This window comes from Cavia porcellus, unplaced genomic scaffold, assembly GCF_034190915.1.
Source record: "Cavia porcellus strain 051 isolate PalLab524CR breed Dunkin Hartley unplaced genomic scaffold, mCavPor4.1 scaffold_22, whole genome shotgun sequence".
Taxonomy (NCBI): Eukaryota; Metazoa; Chordata; class Mammalia; order Rodentia; family Caviidae; genus Cavia; species Cavia porcellus.
In genome coordinates, this window is record NW_026947505.1 from 40,267,371 (window position 1) to 40,287,883 (window position 20,513).

At 34.2% G+C, this 20,513-nt stretch overlaps 1 protein-coding gene across 4 annotated transcripts in view; it reads left to right on the top strand.

Moving 5' to 3' along the window:
- Prkn (parkin RBR E3 ubiquitin protein ligase) overlaps positions 1–20,513 on the top strand; it is a 1,262,552-nt gene that overhangs the window by 236,155 nt on the left and 1,005,884 nt on the right. For all 4 annotated transcript variants that reach the window (XM_063233336.1, XM_063233335.1, XM_063233337.1 and 1 more), the window contains one exon: positions 1,521–1,684. In XM_063233336.1, coding sequence (XP_063089406.1) covers positions 1,521–1,684 — 164 coding nt within the window. The remainder of the gene's footprint in view (positions 1–1,520; positions 1,685–20,513) is intronic.

Sequence of the window (20,513 nt, forward strand, 5' to 3'; positions counted from 1 at the left end):
AGTGCAGACAACAAAATTCTCTGTCATACTTCTTTCCATAGAAGTTCTTTGCATATGATCGAGAGAAACAGATACCAGAAAATTTGTCTACTGTGGTATTTTCCTGCATCCCATCTACTCTGCTTTAGTTACAGTACAAACTGTGAGTGCCGCTTTAGTGAGTTCTATCTCCCCTGGGTGGTTTAAAATTTGACAACTGTTTTTGGAATACAGACTTGCTCTATACCTGGATTGTTTCTGAAATTTTTATAGTATCCATAATCTCAATAACCCTTACATGACAGGCTTTGAGGTTACATACATTACCTGAGTTTAGCAGGCAACGAATGTTGAGAGTCAAGGAAACCAGATGATTTGTCTTAAATCATAGAATTAGTAAATGATTTAACTAGTATTCAAATTTTTCTTTTTGTGCTCTAAAGATATTTGCAAAGGGTTTATTGCTTGCTTTCTCTCCTCTTTGAGAACACAACTTAACACATTTCTCACACTTGTCAGAAAAAGATTGAGACCTCACTGAAAATAGTCATTTGTCATATGACTTTTAATTAATGAGCAGGTCACTTGCTTAAAACATGTCTTCCTATTCACACAAATATTTTTGTTGACCAAATAATTGCCATAAGAGAAAAGGTGGACATTTTTCCTAAAAAGGCTTTGAAAATAGGATGAACTTTAGATTAAGATCAAATGATTCTGGGTTTTGATTTTACAAAAAAGTTAATATCCTTAGGAGAGTTATCATAATTCTCTGGGCCTTTATTCACTATTTCACTTATTCATTTATTATATAAGGTTAATGATAGTGACCTGACCACATCATTGAAGGAGTTAGAAAAAGCTTGTAAGTTATTACATTGGGCATGTATCAAAGATGGTATGGCAACTGAAATTAGATGGCAGTAGGCAAAAGACTGTAGGTTCTGACCTGTATCTCATGGGAAAATATGGTTCCAATAAGAGAAATAAAGTAATTAATTTTAAAACACAACATGAATAATTGTTTTCATAGAACCAGAGGAGATTTTGACCAGGATTTCCAAAACCCAGAGCTCTGGACACATCCCCAATTGGTTCTCCCCTAGGCAATAGAGTGACTTAAATTTTTTCCTTCCTTCTAGCTCATTGACTTTTATTTTTATTCACGACCACTCTGGAGGGACTGAGAGTTGGTTCAGGCTGTCAGAGCTGAATCTCTGATAAACTCATGGGAATGTCACTATTCCAATCAAGCAAATGTTCTGCTTGAGTCCTTCTGTTTCCCAGGATGGTTGTCAAGGGAGAATGGAATTTTGACTTGTGGGTCACTGATTAATATGTGAAAGGAAATCTCCTGGGGAAAGTTATTTTTTTTTCCAAATATTGCTTTACTGTTAAGTTTTCAGTTACAAGTGAAAGAAAATATATGCCATTCATTGGAGGGCAGATGAGGAATAAGTTGATTCAGACATATTGAAGTTGCCATTTATGGGCTTTGAGTAATTATTTTTTTTTTTTTCCCTTTCCAATTTCTTGGTTAGTGTTTGTCCGATTCAACTCCAGTCATGGTTTCCCAGTGGAGGTCAATTCTGATACCAGCATCTTCCAGCTCAAAGAAGTGGTTGCTAAGCGACAGGGGGTTCCAGCTGACCAGCTGCGTGTGATTTTTGCGGGGAAGGAGCTTTGGAATGACTTGACAGTGCAGGTGAGTCTCTCTGGGTGGGTGTTTCCTGGGATGCAGTGAGCCTCATTGTTGATGAGGTTTATGCTGCCAATCTGACATTCGTGCCTGAGATCTAATAGAATAAATAGTGCCTGGGGATTCCTTGAACTTTATTACACATTGCTTCATTAATTCTGACCTTCTTAATTATGAACTGAAACAGCAAGCAGGAAAGATTGGAGGAGCAAGTGTAAGTGAGGAGGAGAAGGAGAGAACTCACGTGTTGTGCTTAGTGAATAAATGTTTACTGACTACAAGAGCAGCAAGGCACAATTTCAGGGTCTGTTCAATTTCTAGCTTACTTATTCCATTTGAATTTTAATGAAGACAGATTCAGATAAATTGTTTCCAATCAGGCTGCTCAGCCCCTGCACTGTGAGGGATTTGTAACCCGACTGTGACCCCTGGAGGACAGTCAGGGCTGCTGTTATGATAACTAGAGCTGAGAACTTTGCAGCGCAGGTTCAGAATCACAGTTCACACAGTGCCTGAGCTGCTGGAGAAGAAAGATGGGAGAAGAGCAAGAGAGGACCTCTGTACATAGCTTCTCCAAGGTTTAGTGATGTTCTTGCAGAGCACCCAGGACATTACAGAATAAGCAGTGGTCTCTGCTCTTTTGCCCAGTATTTTATAGGCTCTTTACACACTTTTCTTCTTTTTTGTGTCATTCTTTTGATGCAGTGATTTTTTGAGTGATGTGAGAAACTGGCAATTGATGAGCAGTGTCTTAGGCCAGAGGCTGATACCAATGAGTACTGAGAAAGTCAGCAGATACATTTTAGGCATACAATGACTGTAAAGAAAGAAAAATCTTTCTCCATTGATGATCTGGGTGATGCTCAGAACACATTTCCCTTCTGTTAGCCAGTACCTATTAATTGCTCACCTACTTAAAGCTATGTGGGAACCATTACTGTGCTTCTAGTACTCTGTACTTGACTAACCTGAGTCCAGTCTATACTAGCGTGGACCTCCTCTCACTGCTTTTTTAAAGCCAGGATATTTACCTCTTTGTGAAATGCTTTTGGAAGGTGAGTATACAAAGGAGCTATAGAAATGCAAATTGTTCCTGTCATTCTCCCTGCATCCCCTGCTGCTGCTGGTAAGCACATACTCATTGTGTGCAAACTGCTGTGCTTTGCTTTCAGGCAATTTGTTTTTATAAGAGAAGTGCATGTGCTAAAAAGTGTTTTGATTTTTTTTTTTTTTTAGTCAACTAAAAAGCTTTTCACTGTATCTACCAACCTGTAAATCTAAGAATATCTCCTTTACAAATAAATGATTTAAAACAGTGCCTTGAATCCAAACATATTCCAGAATTTTCAGTTTCAAAAGCTGCTCAGCTCTACTAGGGGGACTGATTTGGGAGACAATTAGCAATTTTGTGTTCAGTTAGCCTAATTGCTATAAACTATTGATTTTTTAAAAGCATGCACACATACGACATTTATTGATTTAAGAGTCTTTATTTTGCAGGTACCCCCTTACAATTTACAATCTTAACTTTTCAAAGGATATAACAAAAGGGAAAAGTCGTCCCCTGTCTTCATAGAGACCGTTCATTTGACATTCAAAATCCAAAAGAACATATTTTTTTATGAAAAAATGAAACAATTTTATAACAAAATAATAAGATACTAACAGGTGTTAATACAGTGTATCATTTTCAAAGATGTTAAAAATATAGGTTAAAATCATAGTAATTTCATGTGATTCAATCTAATAGCTTGTGTTAAAAGATGTCAAACATAATTACTGTCATGTTAGAACTGAAAATAAGTTTTATGAAGTTATAAGATGGGCAAATTATATCTGATTAGAAATTACTGAGAAGAATCGTCTGAATGAACTGAGTTCAGATTCTATAATGGAAGGGTAAACACAGGTTTCGGGAGAAAGGATGAATATCTGTTCTAGAAGTTAGAGGAGATGCTAAAGATTAGAAAGCAATAGAATCTGGAGATGTATTCCACAGTCTCAACTCCTTTGGCAGCACAGGTGATATCTAAGTATCATTCACAGAGAAAGCTATATATGACAGGTATAAAAGTAGATGCAATTGCGAAGGCCTAGAAGGTAAAGCAGCGCGAGTGCTTTCTTCATTTAGGTAGCAAGGGGCAGAGCTGCTAGAGGAAGTGCCATTAATTCAACTGACACTTTGAGGATAATTTGAAAACGCTCAAAATTTTGAGGGTAAAAGGTAAATGAGAATATTTCCTATCCCAGTGAAGGAGTTAAGGAAAGTGAAGAACTGGTAGATGATTTTTTGGATAAAAAAGGTTAAGGGTGAGTAAGAATCTAGACTGTGAAAAGCTGAAATCCGAGTAAAAAGAGAAGTTCGAACTTGGAATCTTGGTGACCTAGGGACTTCCATGATTTTATTTCAGGACAGTTGCCGTTGAAATCCAGGTGAGAGGGCCTCAGTAGGGAGTCAAGGAGCTTGAGTCACAGAAGGATGTAATTAATAAGCTCAATTTAGCTTCTCACTAAAGGGAAGAATACACAATGGGTATGTATGTGGGGATTGCTTAGAGGAAAAGTGAGTCCTTGGCATGTTGTATCATTTCTTTTAACCTGTGACTTTATGCAAAACTGAGTCATGTAACCAGTAAGAATGTACTATTTTGTAGTCAGACTATTTTAACTCAAGATTATGTCACGTGCAATTATTTTGTTACATAATCTTCATTTCTAAGAGTTTACATGATATTTCATAGTGTTTACATCATGATTTTGCTCATAAATACCAAATCATCTAGCTTTTAAAAAAGAAAAGGCAAAATGATTTTTAAATACTGTGTATGTTACATGCTTTGAAAGTTTGGATTTTCTTTTTTTTTGAGTTGGTCATTGTACAATAGTAGTGATAACAGAACCTATCCTGTTGCAATTTTGTGATATGATTAAATTTGTTTAGTTAGCTAAACCTCTTACATACCAATGTTAAAAATTGCTAATATGGACACAATCATGATTGTCATCATCACTTGGCAGAATCTAAGGGATCTTCAGAATCTAAGAGATCACCTTGATGCAAGACATTTTCAGTATGAATTAGGGATGAGTATATCTACAGTATAGTAGATGGAAGGCAGTATAATAAAGCTAACCCCAAAAGAACATATACTGAGTGCTTCCATTTGTGAAACAATTTTGGAATTATAAAATAATAGAAATGGAGTACAAGTGAGTGGATACTAGAGTCTAAGAAGAGAGGTAGATTTAGGGGAGAATTTATGTCTCTTAATGAGCAGCATGTTGGAGAATGTGTCTCTTAACAATCAGCCTAATGTTCTATATGCTGAGTATAACTATGCTGATAGCACGACTGTGATATTTTTTCTAACTTTATAATATACCATCAGTCTGAAATGCTTAGAAAGGTTGTGAGGATCACTTTGTGTTTTTTCTATCAATTATATATGTATTATTATTACCTTAAATTAAAGTTCAATTAAAAACAAAACCATAGAGTATATGTCTACTTACAAAGAGAATGTTGTTTCATTCTTAGAAAATAAGATTATTATTTGTATCTATTTTAAAGTTAGAATATTTATTAAATGAGGGCTTTTAACATAATATATCAAAATAATTGAATTGCAGAAAGATTTTAAGGCATACTCATACTACGAGTGTCGAGCCAATGGAACTAATAGAAATCCTCAGGCATCTATCTTGCATTCCTAAAGAGAATCTTAATCCACATATCTCAAGGGAAGTGTCTAGTATTGATTTACAAAATCATTATTAAATATATGAACTGTACAAAAATTAAATAGTTCTTGAGAATTTCTTTTCCTGTTTTTCAAATCCATTTGAGAGTCATACATTTCAAGATATAAATAAATACTTCATGTAACTGTTGGGGTTATAATATTAGGAGAACACATTTGCTATAAAAGATTTTTCTCTTTTTGTGTCATATTTTTTGTTACAAAAAGAATATTATTTGTAAACTAAATGTGTTACCCTCTCTAGTGAACACAAAGTAGAATGCAACTAGATAAATTCAGATCCATGAAAGTATTTCCACCATGAACTTTTGTATTTGAAAGAATTCTGAAAATGACACTGTATATGACCAATGTAACTCATTTTCCTCTCTGATTATGCAACAAAGGAAAGCAGGGCTACACATCACAATGTTTGTCATGTAGATATTTCTTTGTATCTAAGAGTACAATACCATGTCATTTCCAGCCAGCATGTTCTCTCAAGATTTGCTTGCTCAGATGGTTTATGGCTGACCTCATTCATTTAGGTTCAGAGATACTTTCTTGAATTCCTCCAAGGAACTGACTCATTGTCATAATAGATGATGAGTGCTCAGTGTCAGAGAGTGGAATCAAAAAGTGATAATCTGAACAGAGCAAATGTTCACGTTAGAAGAATTTTATTCCATCTGTTTGTGTCTGGTTGTCTGTATTTGTCAATTCAAAAGAAATCTCGAGTTCCTCACTCTTTGTGTAACTTAGAACCCACAGAAATGTTATTTTGCTATTTAAAAAGGTCTTGACATTTCTGTACCCCTGTGAACTTATGAAACGTCTTTGCGGATTGCCATGATAAACACTGACTTGAAGCAAACAGATTCTCTTAGCTTTCTAAGAGGCTGAAGATATATAGTCTGTGGATTTATTTAGTAGGCTCGTGTCTCACGGGTGATTCCCTTGTCCACATTAGCTCAGTTTCTTCAGCAGGAGACATGTAAGGAAGTAACACTGGGGCAAGCAATCCCTAAACCTTTGCATTTTATTAGAGTATATAATGCAAGATCCTGCCTCATTGAAAACCTGACAAATGAAAGAGATCACACACTGTGAAATGTTATTATCATTCACTGAAATTCTGGTTTCAAAAATTCTGCTCTGTTGTCTATAGCACTGAGCTCAGAATTTTCCATCCCACTGATGTTATGTCTGATATATTTGGTTTCATAGCCATCATCCTTTAGTAAAAATTTAAAAAGAAAGAGTTTGTGTTTATATCTACTACATTATTCATCCTACAAATTTTCTTCACTTACATTCTCCTTTTCTTTTTCCCCTTTTACCAGGTAACTGTAACGAGCCTGATATTATAGTTACTGAAAAGTAATTTCATATGAAAAGACTCTTTTGAAGCTTTTATATGAAACTCATTTATGATAAATAAATATGAGTGTTACCTTCATTATATTGTATATAGATAACTTAGAGCATAACTTACATGAATAAGCACTGTATCTTTCTTATTTATTTAATTTTTAATTTTTTTTTTTTTTTTTTTTTTTTTTTTTCTGTACTGGAGATTGAACTCACGACCTTGAACTTGCCAGGCAGGCGCTTATGCCACTGAGCTAAATCCCGGGCCTGTATCTTTTTTCTTTACATGTAATTTAAATGGTAGATAAAGTTAAATATGCATATTAAAATAATTCAAGTATAATTTGAGAGATGTCCATAAGATACACAATAGAAGATTAAGTGAGAAAGAATATTAATTTCTTGTCCTAATGTGATTCATTCAGTCTTTTTAAGGATTAAATTTACTATTAGAATGAAATCCATACAAAGTATTTGGCAGCACAAATTAAATTAATTGAAATTAACATTAGGTAAGTAAACAGTGCTGATGGTACCCTTTCTGAGCCATTGAAGGATGTGATGAGACCATGTCCTTTGGTCCTGTGCAGAAACAGCAGCCACACAAACTCATTTGAATAGACCCAAAACATTGAGGATTCCTAGATTATAGACTTAGTACTGTACAGTGCTCTGGTATCCATTATTTATAGAATTTTTAAAAACTCCAGTTACTTTATATATATATATATCTTCTCATAGACCAACACACATTCATCTGAGGAATGCATTTGTTGGAAAAGAGTTATAGTTTTTGTGGGTACATTTGCATATACTATATTCTTGGAGAGGTTTATTTTGTCATTGGATTTCATTTTGCTGTTGAATGTTTTTAGTCTTATGACTGAGTCTGAGTACTTTACATTCAGAAGTGTCACTTATTTGAAATTTAATATGTACAATAATTATGGCACAAAGCTCTGCTTTTTTAAATTAATAAGACTTTCTGACTTTAGAGGAAGAAATGAGGAATGTGAAAACTCAGTGATGTTCATGTTTTGGAGTACATCACAAACTCTTTTTCAAATGCATGAGCTTTTGAAAGCTCAGTGCAGGTTTTGCCAACTATATTTTCTGTTCATTTTTGTTTCCTTAAGCATTTCAAAGGGAACTGGTTCTGTGTGTTTGCATTTCATTTATGCATAATTCATCAAAACATTTTCTGAAAGTAAAGTAAATAAAAACAAAAAGTTAAGATATTTCTATAATTTAAAACTTAAACACTAAGAATTTCAGAACCTACTAAAGTGGGTAACATCTGCCTACTGAATTTACCTGTAGTGTGCTATAGAATCAGTTCTCATTTGGAGTAACACTGAGATACATACTATTTTTGTACAGACCTACCTTTTTATATTTTTTTTCTTTATGAAGATATTTTATGAATCAGTCAGTATATTCTTATTGCCATAAATTTCAGAGAAGTTAAAACTTCTGGGTTGTAGTATGCTAGGTTAACACTTAGAATTCTATTATTTGCCATAATCTCTAGTAATGAAGTAGGTACGATTCACCCTCAAATCTGTCTGCAATGAGTAGTTATTTAAATTTTTTAATCTTTATTTTTCTCAGGTATAAAGTGGAGATAGTAATGGTGCCTGCGTTTTTACAGAGTTATCCTCATTATTGAATAAAATTTTACCTAGCCAAGACAGACACATAACCAAATTTATGGCTGTTTCTAGTTTAAATTGATGAGTAATTCACAAAAAGAAAAGATAAACTTTTACTTCTGATGTGTAAATATTTTAACATATAATTTATTCTATTTTACTGTTTCCTAAAAGGAAGATATGTATTATTTGCCAAATAGCCTATTGTGTACTCAACCTCAGATTTTTGTATGGCATATTTGTGGAGGCTTCTTTGATTTGAATTTCATGACCTCAGGATAAACCTTTCTTTAAAAGAGTACTTCTAGCTGTATTTGTGTTTATATTTTTCTTTACTGCCCTCAGAATATCAGGATATGCCATTGTACTTAGTGTACAATTTTGCAAGACTACCTACTTTTGAGGGACACAAATATTTAAGATTGCTCTTTAGAGTTTATAAATCACTCAGATGTAAAATAGAAGACAATAAGATCAGGAGGGACTCCAAAGAGAAAACATGTTTTACAATCTACTAAAATAATTATTGTTTTTTTAATTTATAAGCAGAACTGAAAATCAAATTTACATAATCTGTCATTTTGTAGTCTACCGGACTGGTTCTTACCTTGCAGGTTAAATGAGTATCCTTTTTTGTTGTATATTTTGAGTGCGTAAAAGAAAATTTTGCCTCTATATATCAATCTTTATAATTTTTGTGATATATAATATTGTCTATTGTCACTGAGTTCATCTCTATCTTTGCATTCATTTCCATCCAATTATTTAAATAAATATGTAAGCATATATAAAAACACATATTCTATATATACAGCATATATAATAAATACATACAGAATTATAAATTTGTTATTCAATGCAACTCATTGGTGGGAAATAATTTTCATAATTTGATAGAATATATTAGATTCTTTGTATGATCTATTTCCACTTATTAAAAATATCTCACACTTTAAGTTTAAAAAAACAAATTTGAACATATAGAAAACAAATATCAAGAAGTGTTACTTGAAACCTGCAATAAATTCACTACTTTTGATGCATGGTTTCACTAGAAACATACTTAGCACAACTGGTATTGTGAATCTGAAACTACAAAAATTTTATTGATAGCATTTCAGGGTTTGCTAGTATTTTTAATTTTTCCCTCAAATGAAGGAACACCACAATGAAGTATCTCCTAGTCTAAACACTGGATTAGTTTTATATTTTTTGTTTTTGTTTTTATGAAAAAGTGTTTTAAAGAGAGACCTGTGAAAAAGCAAACCTCTATTTTGAATGAGTAAATTTTGTTTTAAATAGGGTTTTTATAGATACTGTAAAAGCAATAAAAATCATAAAGAACAACTTTGTGTATTGTATTGTGGCCCTTCATTTATTTATTTATTGAGAATATAAACTTAGCTTCAAATTTCTGTCCCTAGACAGCTTTCTTATTCTCTATCCATATTTCACAAACCAACCTGTTCCGTTTTTTAGGCAGCTGTAATTAATTGGGTTAAATACAGTGGTATGCTGGTAAAATGGCTTTCCATAAATATGAAGCTTTAGTTGTAGTTTTTAATTTCTGTGACATAAATATGGCAATTCTAGTTTGTTTTAAGGAACATATGCAGAGTGGGAAGTGACATTCATAACTCATTCTTAGCAGTTGGGATTGTCTGGGTCAACACACTACTAATATTCTCTTGTTTATCTTGTCTTTATACCTTTAAGTTTGTTCTGCTCTCTTAACTAGAAGAAGGTTATTTTTTTATTCATATAACATTTTAAATGTGTGCTTATCATTTATATCCCCTTAAGTACTTTTTCTTCCTGTCTTGGTATTGATATAGGTAGCCTACTTTGACAAACTCCATAAGGCTGTTTTTCAGTATGAAGGCATTTGATTCTAGAAGTGCCCTGATCTATAGAACTGTCAAGAACTTAGTATTGATAGAACTGTAGGGGACCAGCCGGGCAAAAAGATAAGAAGTATGAAATATAAATGACCTTTATCTTGGGAATGTGGGGAGAGACCCCCCCATCCCCTGGGTTGTGACATTCCCCCCCCCCCCAATTTCTCCGTGGAACACACATAGAGTGGGTGCATACACCTAGCTTAGGTTAGGGGTGGTGCCTGAGGGGCATTAGGGATGCACAAGTAGCCCATGGGCACTAGTTCGGCACCAGGGACAAATTCCTAGGGGTAGGGAAGATAGGGCCACACAGGTAAATTCCTAGGGGTGGGAAAGATGGAGCTCTTGGTTCAGCCTGAGGCTTTACTGGCTACAGTGTCCTGTTTGGGCCAAAACTCTTTCAAGTATGATATGCTTAGTAGTAATGTCGCCCAGTGTTTTATTTTGAGATGAATTCTGTGGCTTAAGTCACATGGTCAAACTAAACTCCAACCTGTTATTTACCAGATCAATATTCAACGTAGATGAGTATTCTTCATTTTTATAACTGGTTATTTTAAAATCTTTCCTTTTAGCACTCTTTTACTAAAAACCCATTTAATGCCACCAGTGAAAACTTTTGTTTGCAAACAAATTGATTTGTAAACAAGATGTGTTTGGCAAAATTTCATTTTTGTTTGTAAATTTCATCAGTTAACAAACACTACTTTGGCTATCTTTCCCACCCTAACACAAATGTGGCTATCTATTGCAAAATCATAAAACAAGTGTGAGAACCAACTTACCACCCTGAGTGTATAAATTGTAGTGTATGGATTATGGAGGTAGGCTGCTTTGGTTTAAAGGAAAATGCTTAGTTTTGTGAACTTTGGCACTTTAAACCTTATGACCTTATGTTGGAATTTTTAGGAAGTTTTTTTGTTCAAAAGGTGATGTTTCATGTGAGATCTAAAGGAGACTACCCGGGGAACAGATGCAAAAACAAACAAACAAACAAACAAACAAACAAACAATTCCACCTAGAAAAAGTAGACATTGCAAAAGACCTAAGTAGTGGAGGGAATAGGTCAGTGTACTCAAGACTCATAAAAAGGATAAACATGGTTTGTGGAACCAGGAGATTAATCAGGAGACTAATAGAGTTATAGGGAGAGATGAAGGTCTTGACTGGGATATAGTAGTTGAAAAGGAGAGATACATACAGATTTGTGGTTTCAGAATTGTATCAGTGGCATTGTGTGGGATATAAGGGAAAGAGGAGATTTAAACAAGACTCACAGATGTTTGCCCTGCATATCAGGGAAGAAGTGCCTTGTTGATGTCAATAATGACAGAAGAGTAGGAAGAAAAAAGAATATGATTAAAAGACTATATTCAAATAAAAATTGCTTAAGTGGTTAAAATTTTAGACAAATTTTAAGTGGAGAAAATTAATGTAAAGTTTGTTCAGATTAGTTTAGTTTGAGGGTATAGAATATAAATTTAAGTTTGGGACTCAATGCATGATATCAATGCTTCCAAATAATACAAAGTAAGAACGTATTCTTCACTTAGTTTATTTGAGAATAGACACACATTTGCAGTCAAGAAGGGGTTCAATGTAGTATCTAATAGAGAAGTATAATGGGAAATGTATTAATGGCTTTGAATTTAATCATTATGGTTATTGTTTTGTAAGTCCTGATACTACAATCTTGATTTGCTACACAGTAAATCAAATTTCCAAAACAAGGCAAACAGGAATAAGTGATACATATAACCTGTTCCATACACTTTGGAGGTGTATAAATATTTTTAACTGTTATTACAAAATACTTTAGGATTTGAAAATCATATATTAAATACCAACGTGACCATTAGGTGAAGAAATAAGAAAATTACAATTAAAGCCCTAAATGTATTCTCTGATACTGCTCCATTTTTTTCTCGCATCTACTTCATTTTTGAGCCTAGAATTTGTCATTTCTATTTTTCATGTATTTATTTACAAATCATATCATAAATACTGTAATTATCATGTTTCAAAACTTTAGGTGATTTTATGTTATTTATGTACCTATTTCATTCAATCATACTTTGAAATTAATCCATGTTGGCAGACATAATTCTAGATCATTTTCATATTGTAGTTTAGGAACTACTTGCTGCTTTTAGTGAGGTTTTCAGTGAGAATTAGAGACGAAATTACCAATTTGAAACATTTTAAGTTTTGCCAGAAGGGAAGTGCTTGATAAGCTGGAGCATGGAGGCCTAGGTTCAGGTTAGAATTAAAAAGAAGCCAGGTAAACATCAAGACAATTTGAAAGATACCTTGAGGGCATCTAAGAAATCAGGAATACCCACCCTTCAGTAACTTAATAGTAAAAGAGTAAAGCTAAGCTTCTTTGAAAGACTTGACTTTGATAAGAGAGTACAGTGCTGTAGAAGAACTGCCTAAGGAATTTGTTCCCTAGTGTTGGTTCACAATGCTTAGCCATGCAGGCAGTATTGGCCTCTATAACCATGATTCTAGGCAAATGGACTACTTGAACTGGCCGGAGAACTTGGCATCATCTATTTGGTGTTGGTTTTATAGACATGCATAACATAGGAGCTGCGGAGTCAAAGGAGCTTTTGTGGATTTTAGAAGAAGGCCTGAGAAGCCAGGCTGTGTGCCCCAGAGAGGGCAAGGTGTGAAATTCTGACAGTGAAGGTGAAAGTGCACTGGAATTCTAGGAAGGTGGAAATGCTGGAAATGTGGAGCATCCGCTGAGGAAAACCACAAGAAGTAAGCACAGCTATAGGGCTGCCACAGGGCAATGCTGTAAGGACAGGTGTTCCCAAGTCTTTTGGAGTTCACATTTCACTCTAACCTGCCCTGTGTACTAAATACGGAGTTACATATTTAATGTTTGCTCTGCTGGTTTCCAGTCTTGGCTTTGATCTAGTTATTTTCTGTCCCACTATTTCTCCCTTTTATAATGGGAATATTTACCCAGTGCCTTTCGTGGAGGCATTTAACTTCTTTTTAAAATTTTTTATATTGTTTCAGAGCTAAGAATTTGCCTTGAGTCTCAGAGGAGACTCTGCACTTGAACTTCTCAGCAGTCCTAAAACCATTTAGTCTTTGGCAACACTCCCGAATGAGGTAAAATCATTTTGCATCAGTGCAAATAGACTGGAGTCTTTGGAAGGTTGTGGAGAATGTTATGTCATAGATCTGAAATGTTCTCTCAAAGCCTTATGTGTTTAGACTTGGGGTTTTAGTATGTGATTGGATTATACAGGCACTATAAGGAATTTACTGTTAAGAGGCAAGGCCAGGTAGGAGGAGTTCACCTGAGGGTGTAACCTGAAATGTTTATCTTCTTCCTTGACTTTTCCCTTCTCTTTCCATTTCCTGCCCACCATAATGTGAGCAGCTTTCTTCTATGTGACCCTTCTACCATGCTATTTCTGTCTTGGAGTTTCAAAATCAATGACTGAAACTTCTGGGTTTGTGAGCCTAAATAAACCTCTTCTCTTTTAAATTTGATTGTTGGGAATTTCATCTTTCCAGCAAAGAAGAGATTAAGATGGGGAGTTAAAATAAGAGTTCTTCCATTAAGCCTTTAAGCGTTTGAAAAATACCTTTTGAATGATACCTGTTACCTATGTGTGATATTCTTGGTTGTCTAATCACAATAGTTATTGGGTGTATCAATTCTCTCTTACAGAATGGGTGTCTTAGTTAGTTTTTACTTGTCGTTCAGACAAAATACCTGAGGTGCAAAATTAGTGAAAGAATGGCTTATTTCTTATAGTTCTTGGAGATTTCAGTCCATACATAACTGGCTCCAAGCAGCAGGGTGGCATGGCAGGCCAGCATTGATGGCTAGTAGCAGATCCTAAAGCATGATGAGAGAGAGGCACATCTTCCTGCCCAAAAAATCATCCTATGCTGTCTACCCCTAGGCAGGTGTAGTATTCACCCAACAATCCAAGAGCTAGACAACAAACCAATCACAAATGCTAAATTTGGTCGAGTCCACAATTGCATGATGCTTGGGGGCCATTCGCATAAACCATGCCATGAGTTTTATTGCATTGGATGTGAATTTTTTCCATTCTGTTAAGTGCTATCAGTGGGACACTGAGCAATGTAACAGCCTATGTCTCTGTGAAATACTTTATTCAGCAGTTTATAAATATGTTTATGATAACTACTACTATAGTGTCATACAGAGTATGTTTACTTCTTTAGAAATCCTTTGTGTGCCACCCTTTCATCTCCACAGCTATGAACTACACCTGTTCTTTTTATTGTTTCTGCAGTTTTACCTTTTTCCTGAATATCCTATAATTAGAATCATAAAAATACAACATTTTCAAATAGCTTCCTTTTACCCCTTTATGTGCATTTAAGTTTCCTCCATGTATTTCCATGGTTTCATAGTTCATTTGCTTTTAGCATTGAATAATATTTCCTTGATTGTATATATCACAATTTGTTTATTCATTATTCTACTTGAAGGACACTTTACTTTCTTTCAAGTTTCGGCAATTAGGAAAAGCATTGTTACATACACTTTGAGCAGGTTTTTGTTTGGAATTATATTTCCAGTTCATCTGAGTAAATACCAAGGAATGTGACTACAGTGTTGTATGGTCAGGGCATGTTTATAGTTTTGTAAGAAACTGCCAGAATGTCTTTTAAATAGGTATACAATTTTGCATCCATCCAGCAATGAATGTGAATTTCTGTTGATTCACATATTTTTTCTACATTTGATGATGGCATTGTTTTGGGTTCTGGCCATTTTAAGAAGCTTGTAGTGATCATAATTTTTGTTTTTTTTTTATTTGTTCTCTTTTTCTATAGCTTTTCTTAATTCCGTTAAGAGCTATGTATCAATAAGCATATTCATTAGATTTAATCAAAATTTCTTAGTTTTTATATTATGAGTTTTTAAAATTCAGTTTCCAGTCTTGCCAAAAGCAGACAGTAAACTTTATATTTAAAACAAGAAGATAATATCTCTATAATTGACTGGATATCCATGGCTAATTGATTTCTGCTAATAACTAAAATAGACTTTAAACTATCTCTCGTTTATACACAATATATTGTAGTATGATGTAAATGTTGTATAAGTAGTTTTAGTATGTATTCTTTAGGGAATAATTACAAGAGAAATAAGAGAAAATGTATGTGTTCTATTCTAATACATTTTAAAATACTTTTCAACTGTGCTTTGTTGAATCTGCAAAAGCAGAACTTGTAGATGTAGAGATAACTAGTATCTGAAATTTGTCTGCTTTATAATAATATCAATACCATCTTTGCTATTAGATATTTATCCAAAGATCAAAAATGATGATTTGGTCCTAGTATTGGGGTCAGTATTCAAGATATACATTAAATATTGATATTTTTAGTACAATTAATGTCTTATAGAATTTCATATGATACTTTCTAAATTGATTTAACAAGTTGAAGCCTTCATGGAAGTCTAATGTCACCCATCCCTAAAATTAATATTTGGTCTCATGGTGATCCGAAAATTGAGCCAACTTTTAGTCTACAGATAGCTTGTCTGCAGATCCTATATTTACACTAACTCACAGTAGATTAGAAACCAAAATACCTTCACTCACACTGTCTATAACTGTACAAAATAGGGAAAGGCATAAAGGAAATCTCAGAAGATGAAGTTAATAGCTGTCTCTGGGTTATGTAGCACCTGAACTATGTTGATATATCTTGGAAAAGAAATGAAATATAAAAGGAAAGGAGGGAAGGGTACCAGAAGGAAGGAATCAGGAAGGGAGGGAGGAGGACAAAAATAGAAGACAGGAAGGGAAATGAGGGGGGGGGTAACAAGGAGTCTTCTAGAAGTAAATACCATGTAACTATACAAACATGAACATACTGCTGAGAAAATATTGGTTTGGTTATAGTTACATTGTCTCATGATACCAAGTTCCCAAAAGAAAAAGTTTGTTGACTCTCATCCTCCAAGGAAGATGAGAGTAAGAGGAGGAGAAACAATAAACGCTGTGTTATGTCACAATTCTTCCCCCCAAACTGTGCATACACTGTGCATGCTATGAAGATTTCATCATTTTCCACTAGCACAAATGGGATTGTGCCTGTTTTTGTCTGTATTTTTTTTATTCTTATCACTGTTTTTTGTTTATTTATCTATTTGCAAAACACTTTTTAATGTATTCTGATGATGGAGTAATTCCTTTCAAAAGTTCATTTAAAAATATTTCTCTCATTTGATCTAAATGTGAAATTAAGATGTATATAATGTTAGCACATGTTAAGGCTCATTAATTCTCCTACTTGATTAGGATTCCTCTTTCCATTGACAATTCAGTTATAGAGAATAACTATATAAACAAGCACACTGTAAATATGGCACTGTGTTCTGAAACATTTTGAATATGTTTTCCCAATATGAATAAAATGTCATTATCATACTGCTTGAATCACCAAGATTGAAATTATATTTGATCTCCTATATTTTGTAAAATTGCAATTGGAATAATTTACAGAATTGAGGATTGGTGAGATTAAAGTGATGAGGTAAAGGACTAATATAGCATTCATACAAAATACAGACAAGGTTTTGCTCTAAAATTAATCATCAAAATATTTTATTTCAATGCTTGCCAAAAACCAATTTGTTTTTTTGTTACTTCTCTTAAGGGAGAATCTGCTTAAGAAGCAATGAAATTTTAGTTTTTGGTTTACTTTGTTAGCAGAGGCATATCAGGTACACTTTGATGAAGGTCAAAGATTTTAAATGGGAAGTATAGTCATCAGGGCCATTTGGGAACCTGTGTGACAGTAAATTAAAGACATCTAGTAATTTTCTTATGTCAGTCTTGGTATCACTAGGTTTAAAGGACCGGTTTATTTTACTTGATTAAAGAAAAGAAGCATTATTATTAATTCTCTCACACATAATGACATGTAAATAGGTCTTTTAATGGGTAGTAAACATTAATGACCATCCTTTTTCATCATGGATGAGACCGTCAACTGTAATAGTAAAACGGTGACGGACGTTTTGGTACTTTCTTAACACTATCATCTCCTCATCACAGGATGACAGGAAAATTAATGTTCGTACAGTTTAGTTTTTTTTAAAGAAGATGGGTATAGTAAAATTCAAAGATAAAATCTGCCCTATAGAATATAGTGAAGGTTAAATAATATTTACAAAGTAACTGCCACAGTGCTTTGCGCTGAATAGGCTCTCAGATGCTTCTCTCCAACTTCCTTCTCAATGCATAGATTGTCATTAATAAAATAGTGTACAGTAGATTTCCAAGTATGTATGCTTCTCATAATTATTAAAAATCACCTGAAAGTATGTTAAGCAACTTCCTTCCAAACTTCAGTCTGAGTTTTAAGAATGCCCACGTTTGGGCTCTTGCTTATAAATGTCCGTTGTGTTCTCCTAGGAAGCGTGTAGGACGGATGGATGCTTGTTTCGATTATCACAAAAGTAGTGAATTTGACTTTAGCTTTTTTCTTGAGTTCAGTGGAAATGTTTGGCTTATGTTTGCTGTTTTGGATTTTTAGATTTAATAGCAGGACAGGACAGTACAAAATAGAAGAGTAACACTGGATTATTACCAGAACTCAACAGTTACTGATTTTTTTTTGCCTCTACAAATAGTTTAAAATAGTTTTAAAAGTTGAAACTTTTCAATATCCCTGTTTTCTTTGACTTTTCTCTTAATAGGCCATAATTTTGTTTTATGTGGTTTTTGTGACTTCATAAACTACAGAGGTTTACTCTGTGTAGCCCTGAATTTTAATTTCATTTAGTGTTTTAGTTGTTACTTTGTAAAAATAAAAGAGACACCCTGTCAGTTCTGAGACTATGGCTACAGGCTTCTCATATTAAACTCTCCTGGAATAGTAGTGGAGAACGTTATTATAAATGCAGTATTCCACGCCTTGGGGGACCCCGGCCCCACATATGTCTGTGTCTCTGAAGTCATAGGTAAGAATCTATAATTTCAGAAGACACTTTCTCTATCTCATTATGCTATACCCTCTGATTTGTGATCCTCCTGTCTAGATTTTCAAGCTGTATCCCTTCTAAAATGACAGGATCAAGATTTCTTGACTAATACAAGATAAATGACTCAATATGATTAATATTTATGCCTGCAAGTCTTAGATCTTACAGTACAGTATATTAAATATAATGGTTTGTGTTATAGTTTGTGTTTGGATGTCCTGCCAAAGTCTCATGCATTCATGGAGGAGTCGGGTTTTTGGAGGTGGCTGAATCTAGAGTGTGTGATTGATACCTTGTCTAATGCAGGGATTAATGGTGTGAGTACTATACCTATCCTAGTTTGGGTAGGTGCATACAATATAAGGGATAGACAGAGGCCTGTTCTTTCCTCCTTTGTTGCTTCTGGTATCTTCTGCTGCATAAACTGTTGCCTGTTTGACACTCACCCTGCATTAAAGCCACATGATTATAGACTGAAACCTTATAAACTGTGAGCTAAATAAACCTTTCCTCCTTTATCCTCGAGTGTCATGTATTTTGTCTCAGCAGTGAGAGTAAAATAAGACAGTTTATATTGTACTTTTCTAAAAATATCAAAAATTAAAAGAGAGGATAATAAATAGTTCTTTTGTATTATGCAAAGTACTTCCTGGTCAAGCAGTTTAGCAAATGATCATCTCTTTCTCTCTTATTATAGGTTACAACTGTATAAATAGGTCACAAAATACCTAAAACTATACAAATAAAATTAATATCATCAATAACTTCACCTCCCAAAGATTACTCAGCATACTTTTGAGAATGTGAGGAGCATCTTGCAGTTTGTGGTTTTAAAAATTTGTCTCCTGCCTTTACTTCATCTGCTTAAACGTTGACCCCTCCTCCTGTTGGCCCTGCAGTCTGTGGAAGCTGCTTAATCATAGCATCAGTTTCTTCATCTGTAAAATGCGTATAACAAATTGGTTTTATGAGAACAATAGACAAATTATTGAAAATATGTATTTTTAATATAATCTCCTTGCATTTTTGTGAAGATCAAGCAAATATATGTGAGTACTTTGAGCAATTCTACATATATTTTAAAAGAATTATTATTCACACATTTTATAACCCTGTAGCATAGTCACACCTGTTTTCATCTTCCTCCATTCCTTTGTCAGGAAGAATTGATGAAAACTCAGGCAGTACCTATGCCATTTTTGTTGCTTGTTACATATGAAAGTCATAAATTTGTCTCCATGTACTTAAAGTCACAGACTTCATCTTAATTCTGCATTTAGAATGTATAAACCGTGACCATTAATTTGAATTGTCAAGGCTGAGGGTATAGCTTAGCAGCTAAGCACCTGTCTGGCAAGCTCAAGGTTCTGAGTTTGATTCCTGCTACTAAAAACAAACAAAAGTTTGGGAGTTGCCATGAACTAAGCAGCTTTTTTTTTTTTTGGTCATTCCTTTCCACCATGATGTTTTTACCTTGGAACCAACTGGAAATGTACTGAATCCCTTGAAACTATGAGCCAAATTAAACTAGTCCTTTAAGTTATGGTATTATGTCCTATTAAAGTGAAAACTCATTAATATACACTCCAAGACAGTAATTAATTCAAACTTGATGTCTTATCTTCCTACATATCTGTCCAGCTTGTACTTGTTTCAGTCTGGAGCTAGAGGCCTGAGAAGTGAAGGGGTATCTCTAGTTCTTTCCATGGTCAGTATGTTTTGTTCACCACCTACCTCATTTTCTGATAGTACTCAGACGAAGAGGTAGTTTGCATTGCAGGTGAACAGCTAATCTGGGAACAGAGAGTCTTTCTATTGTTCCCATCTGTATCATTGTAGATGGTATAGTGGGTCCCCCCCTTCTCCTAGTCAGTTCCTGCCCTGTCATAAGAGGCTTTTGGGGGTTCTGTTGGTCCTTTTTACTTTTTTTGCTTTTCCTGATAGAGCAAGATATGTCCTGCAATGTTGCTTAATTCCTTTATTAATGTTTGACAATCTTACCCATCTCCATTTACCACTTTGTTCTTCTGCTCTACTAAGGAATGTTTTGCACAGTCTGTAGATTTTTACACACACACACAGGTCCTCTGCCTTTCCTTTTTTCTTCTTTCGCTTTTTTTGGTGCAACATATCATGTTGCATTTTTGCTCCTAAAACTCCTTGAATGC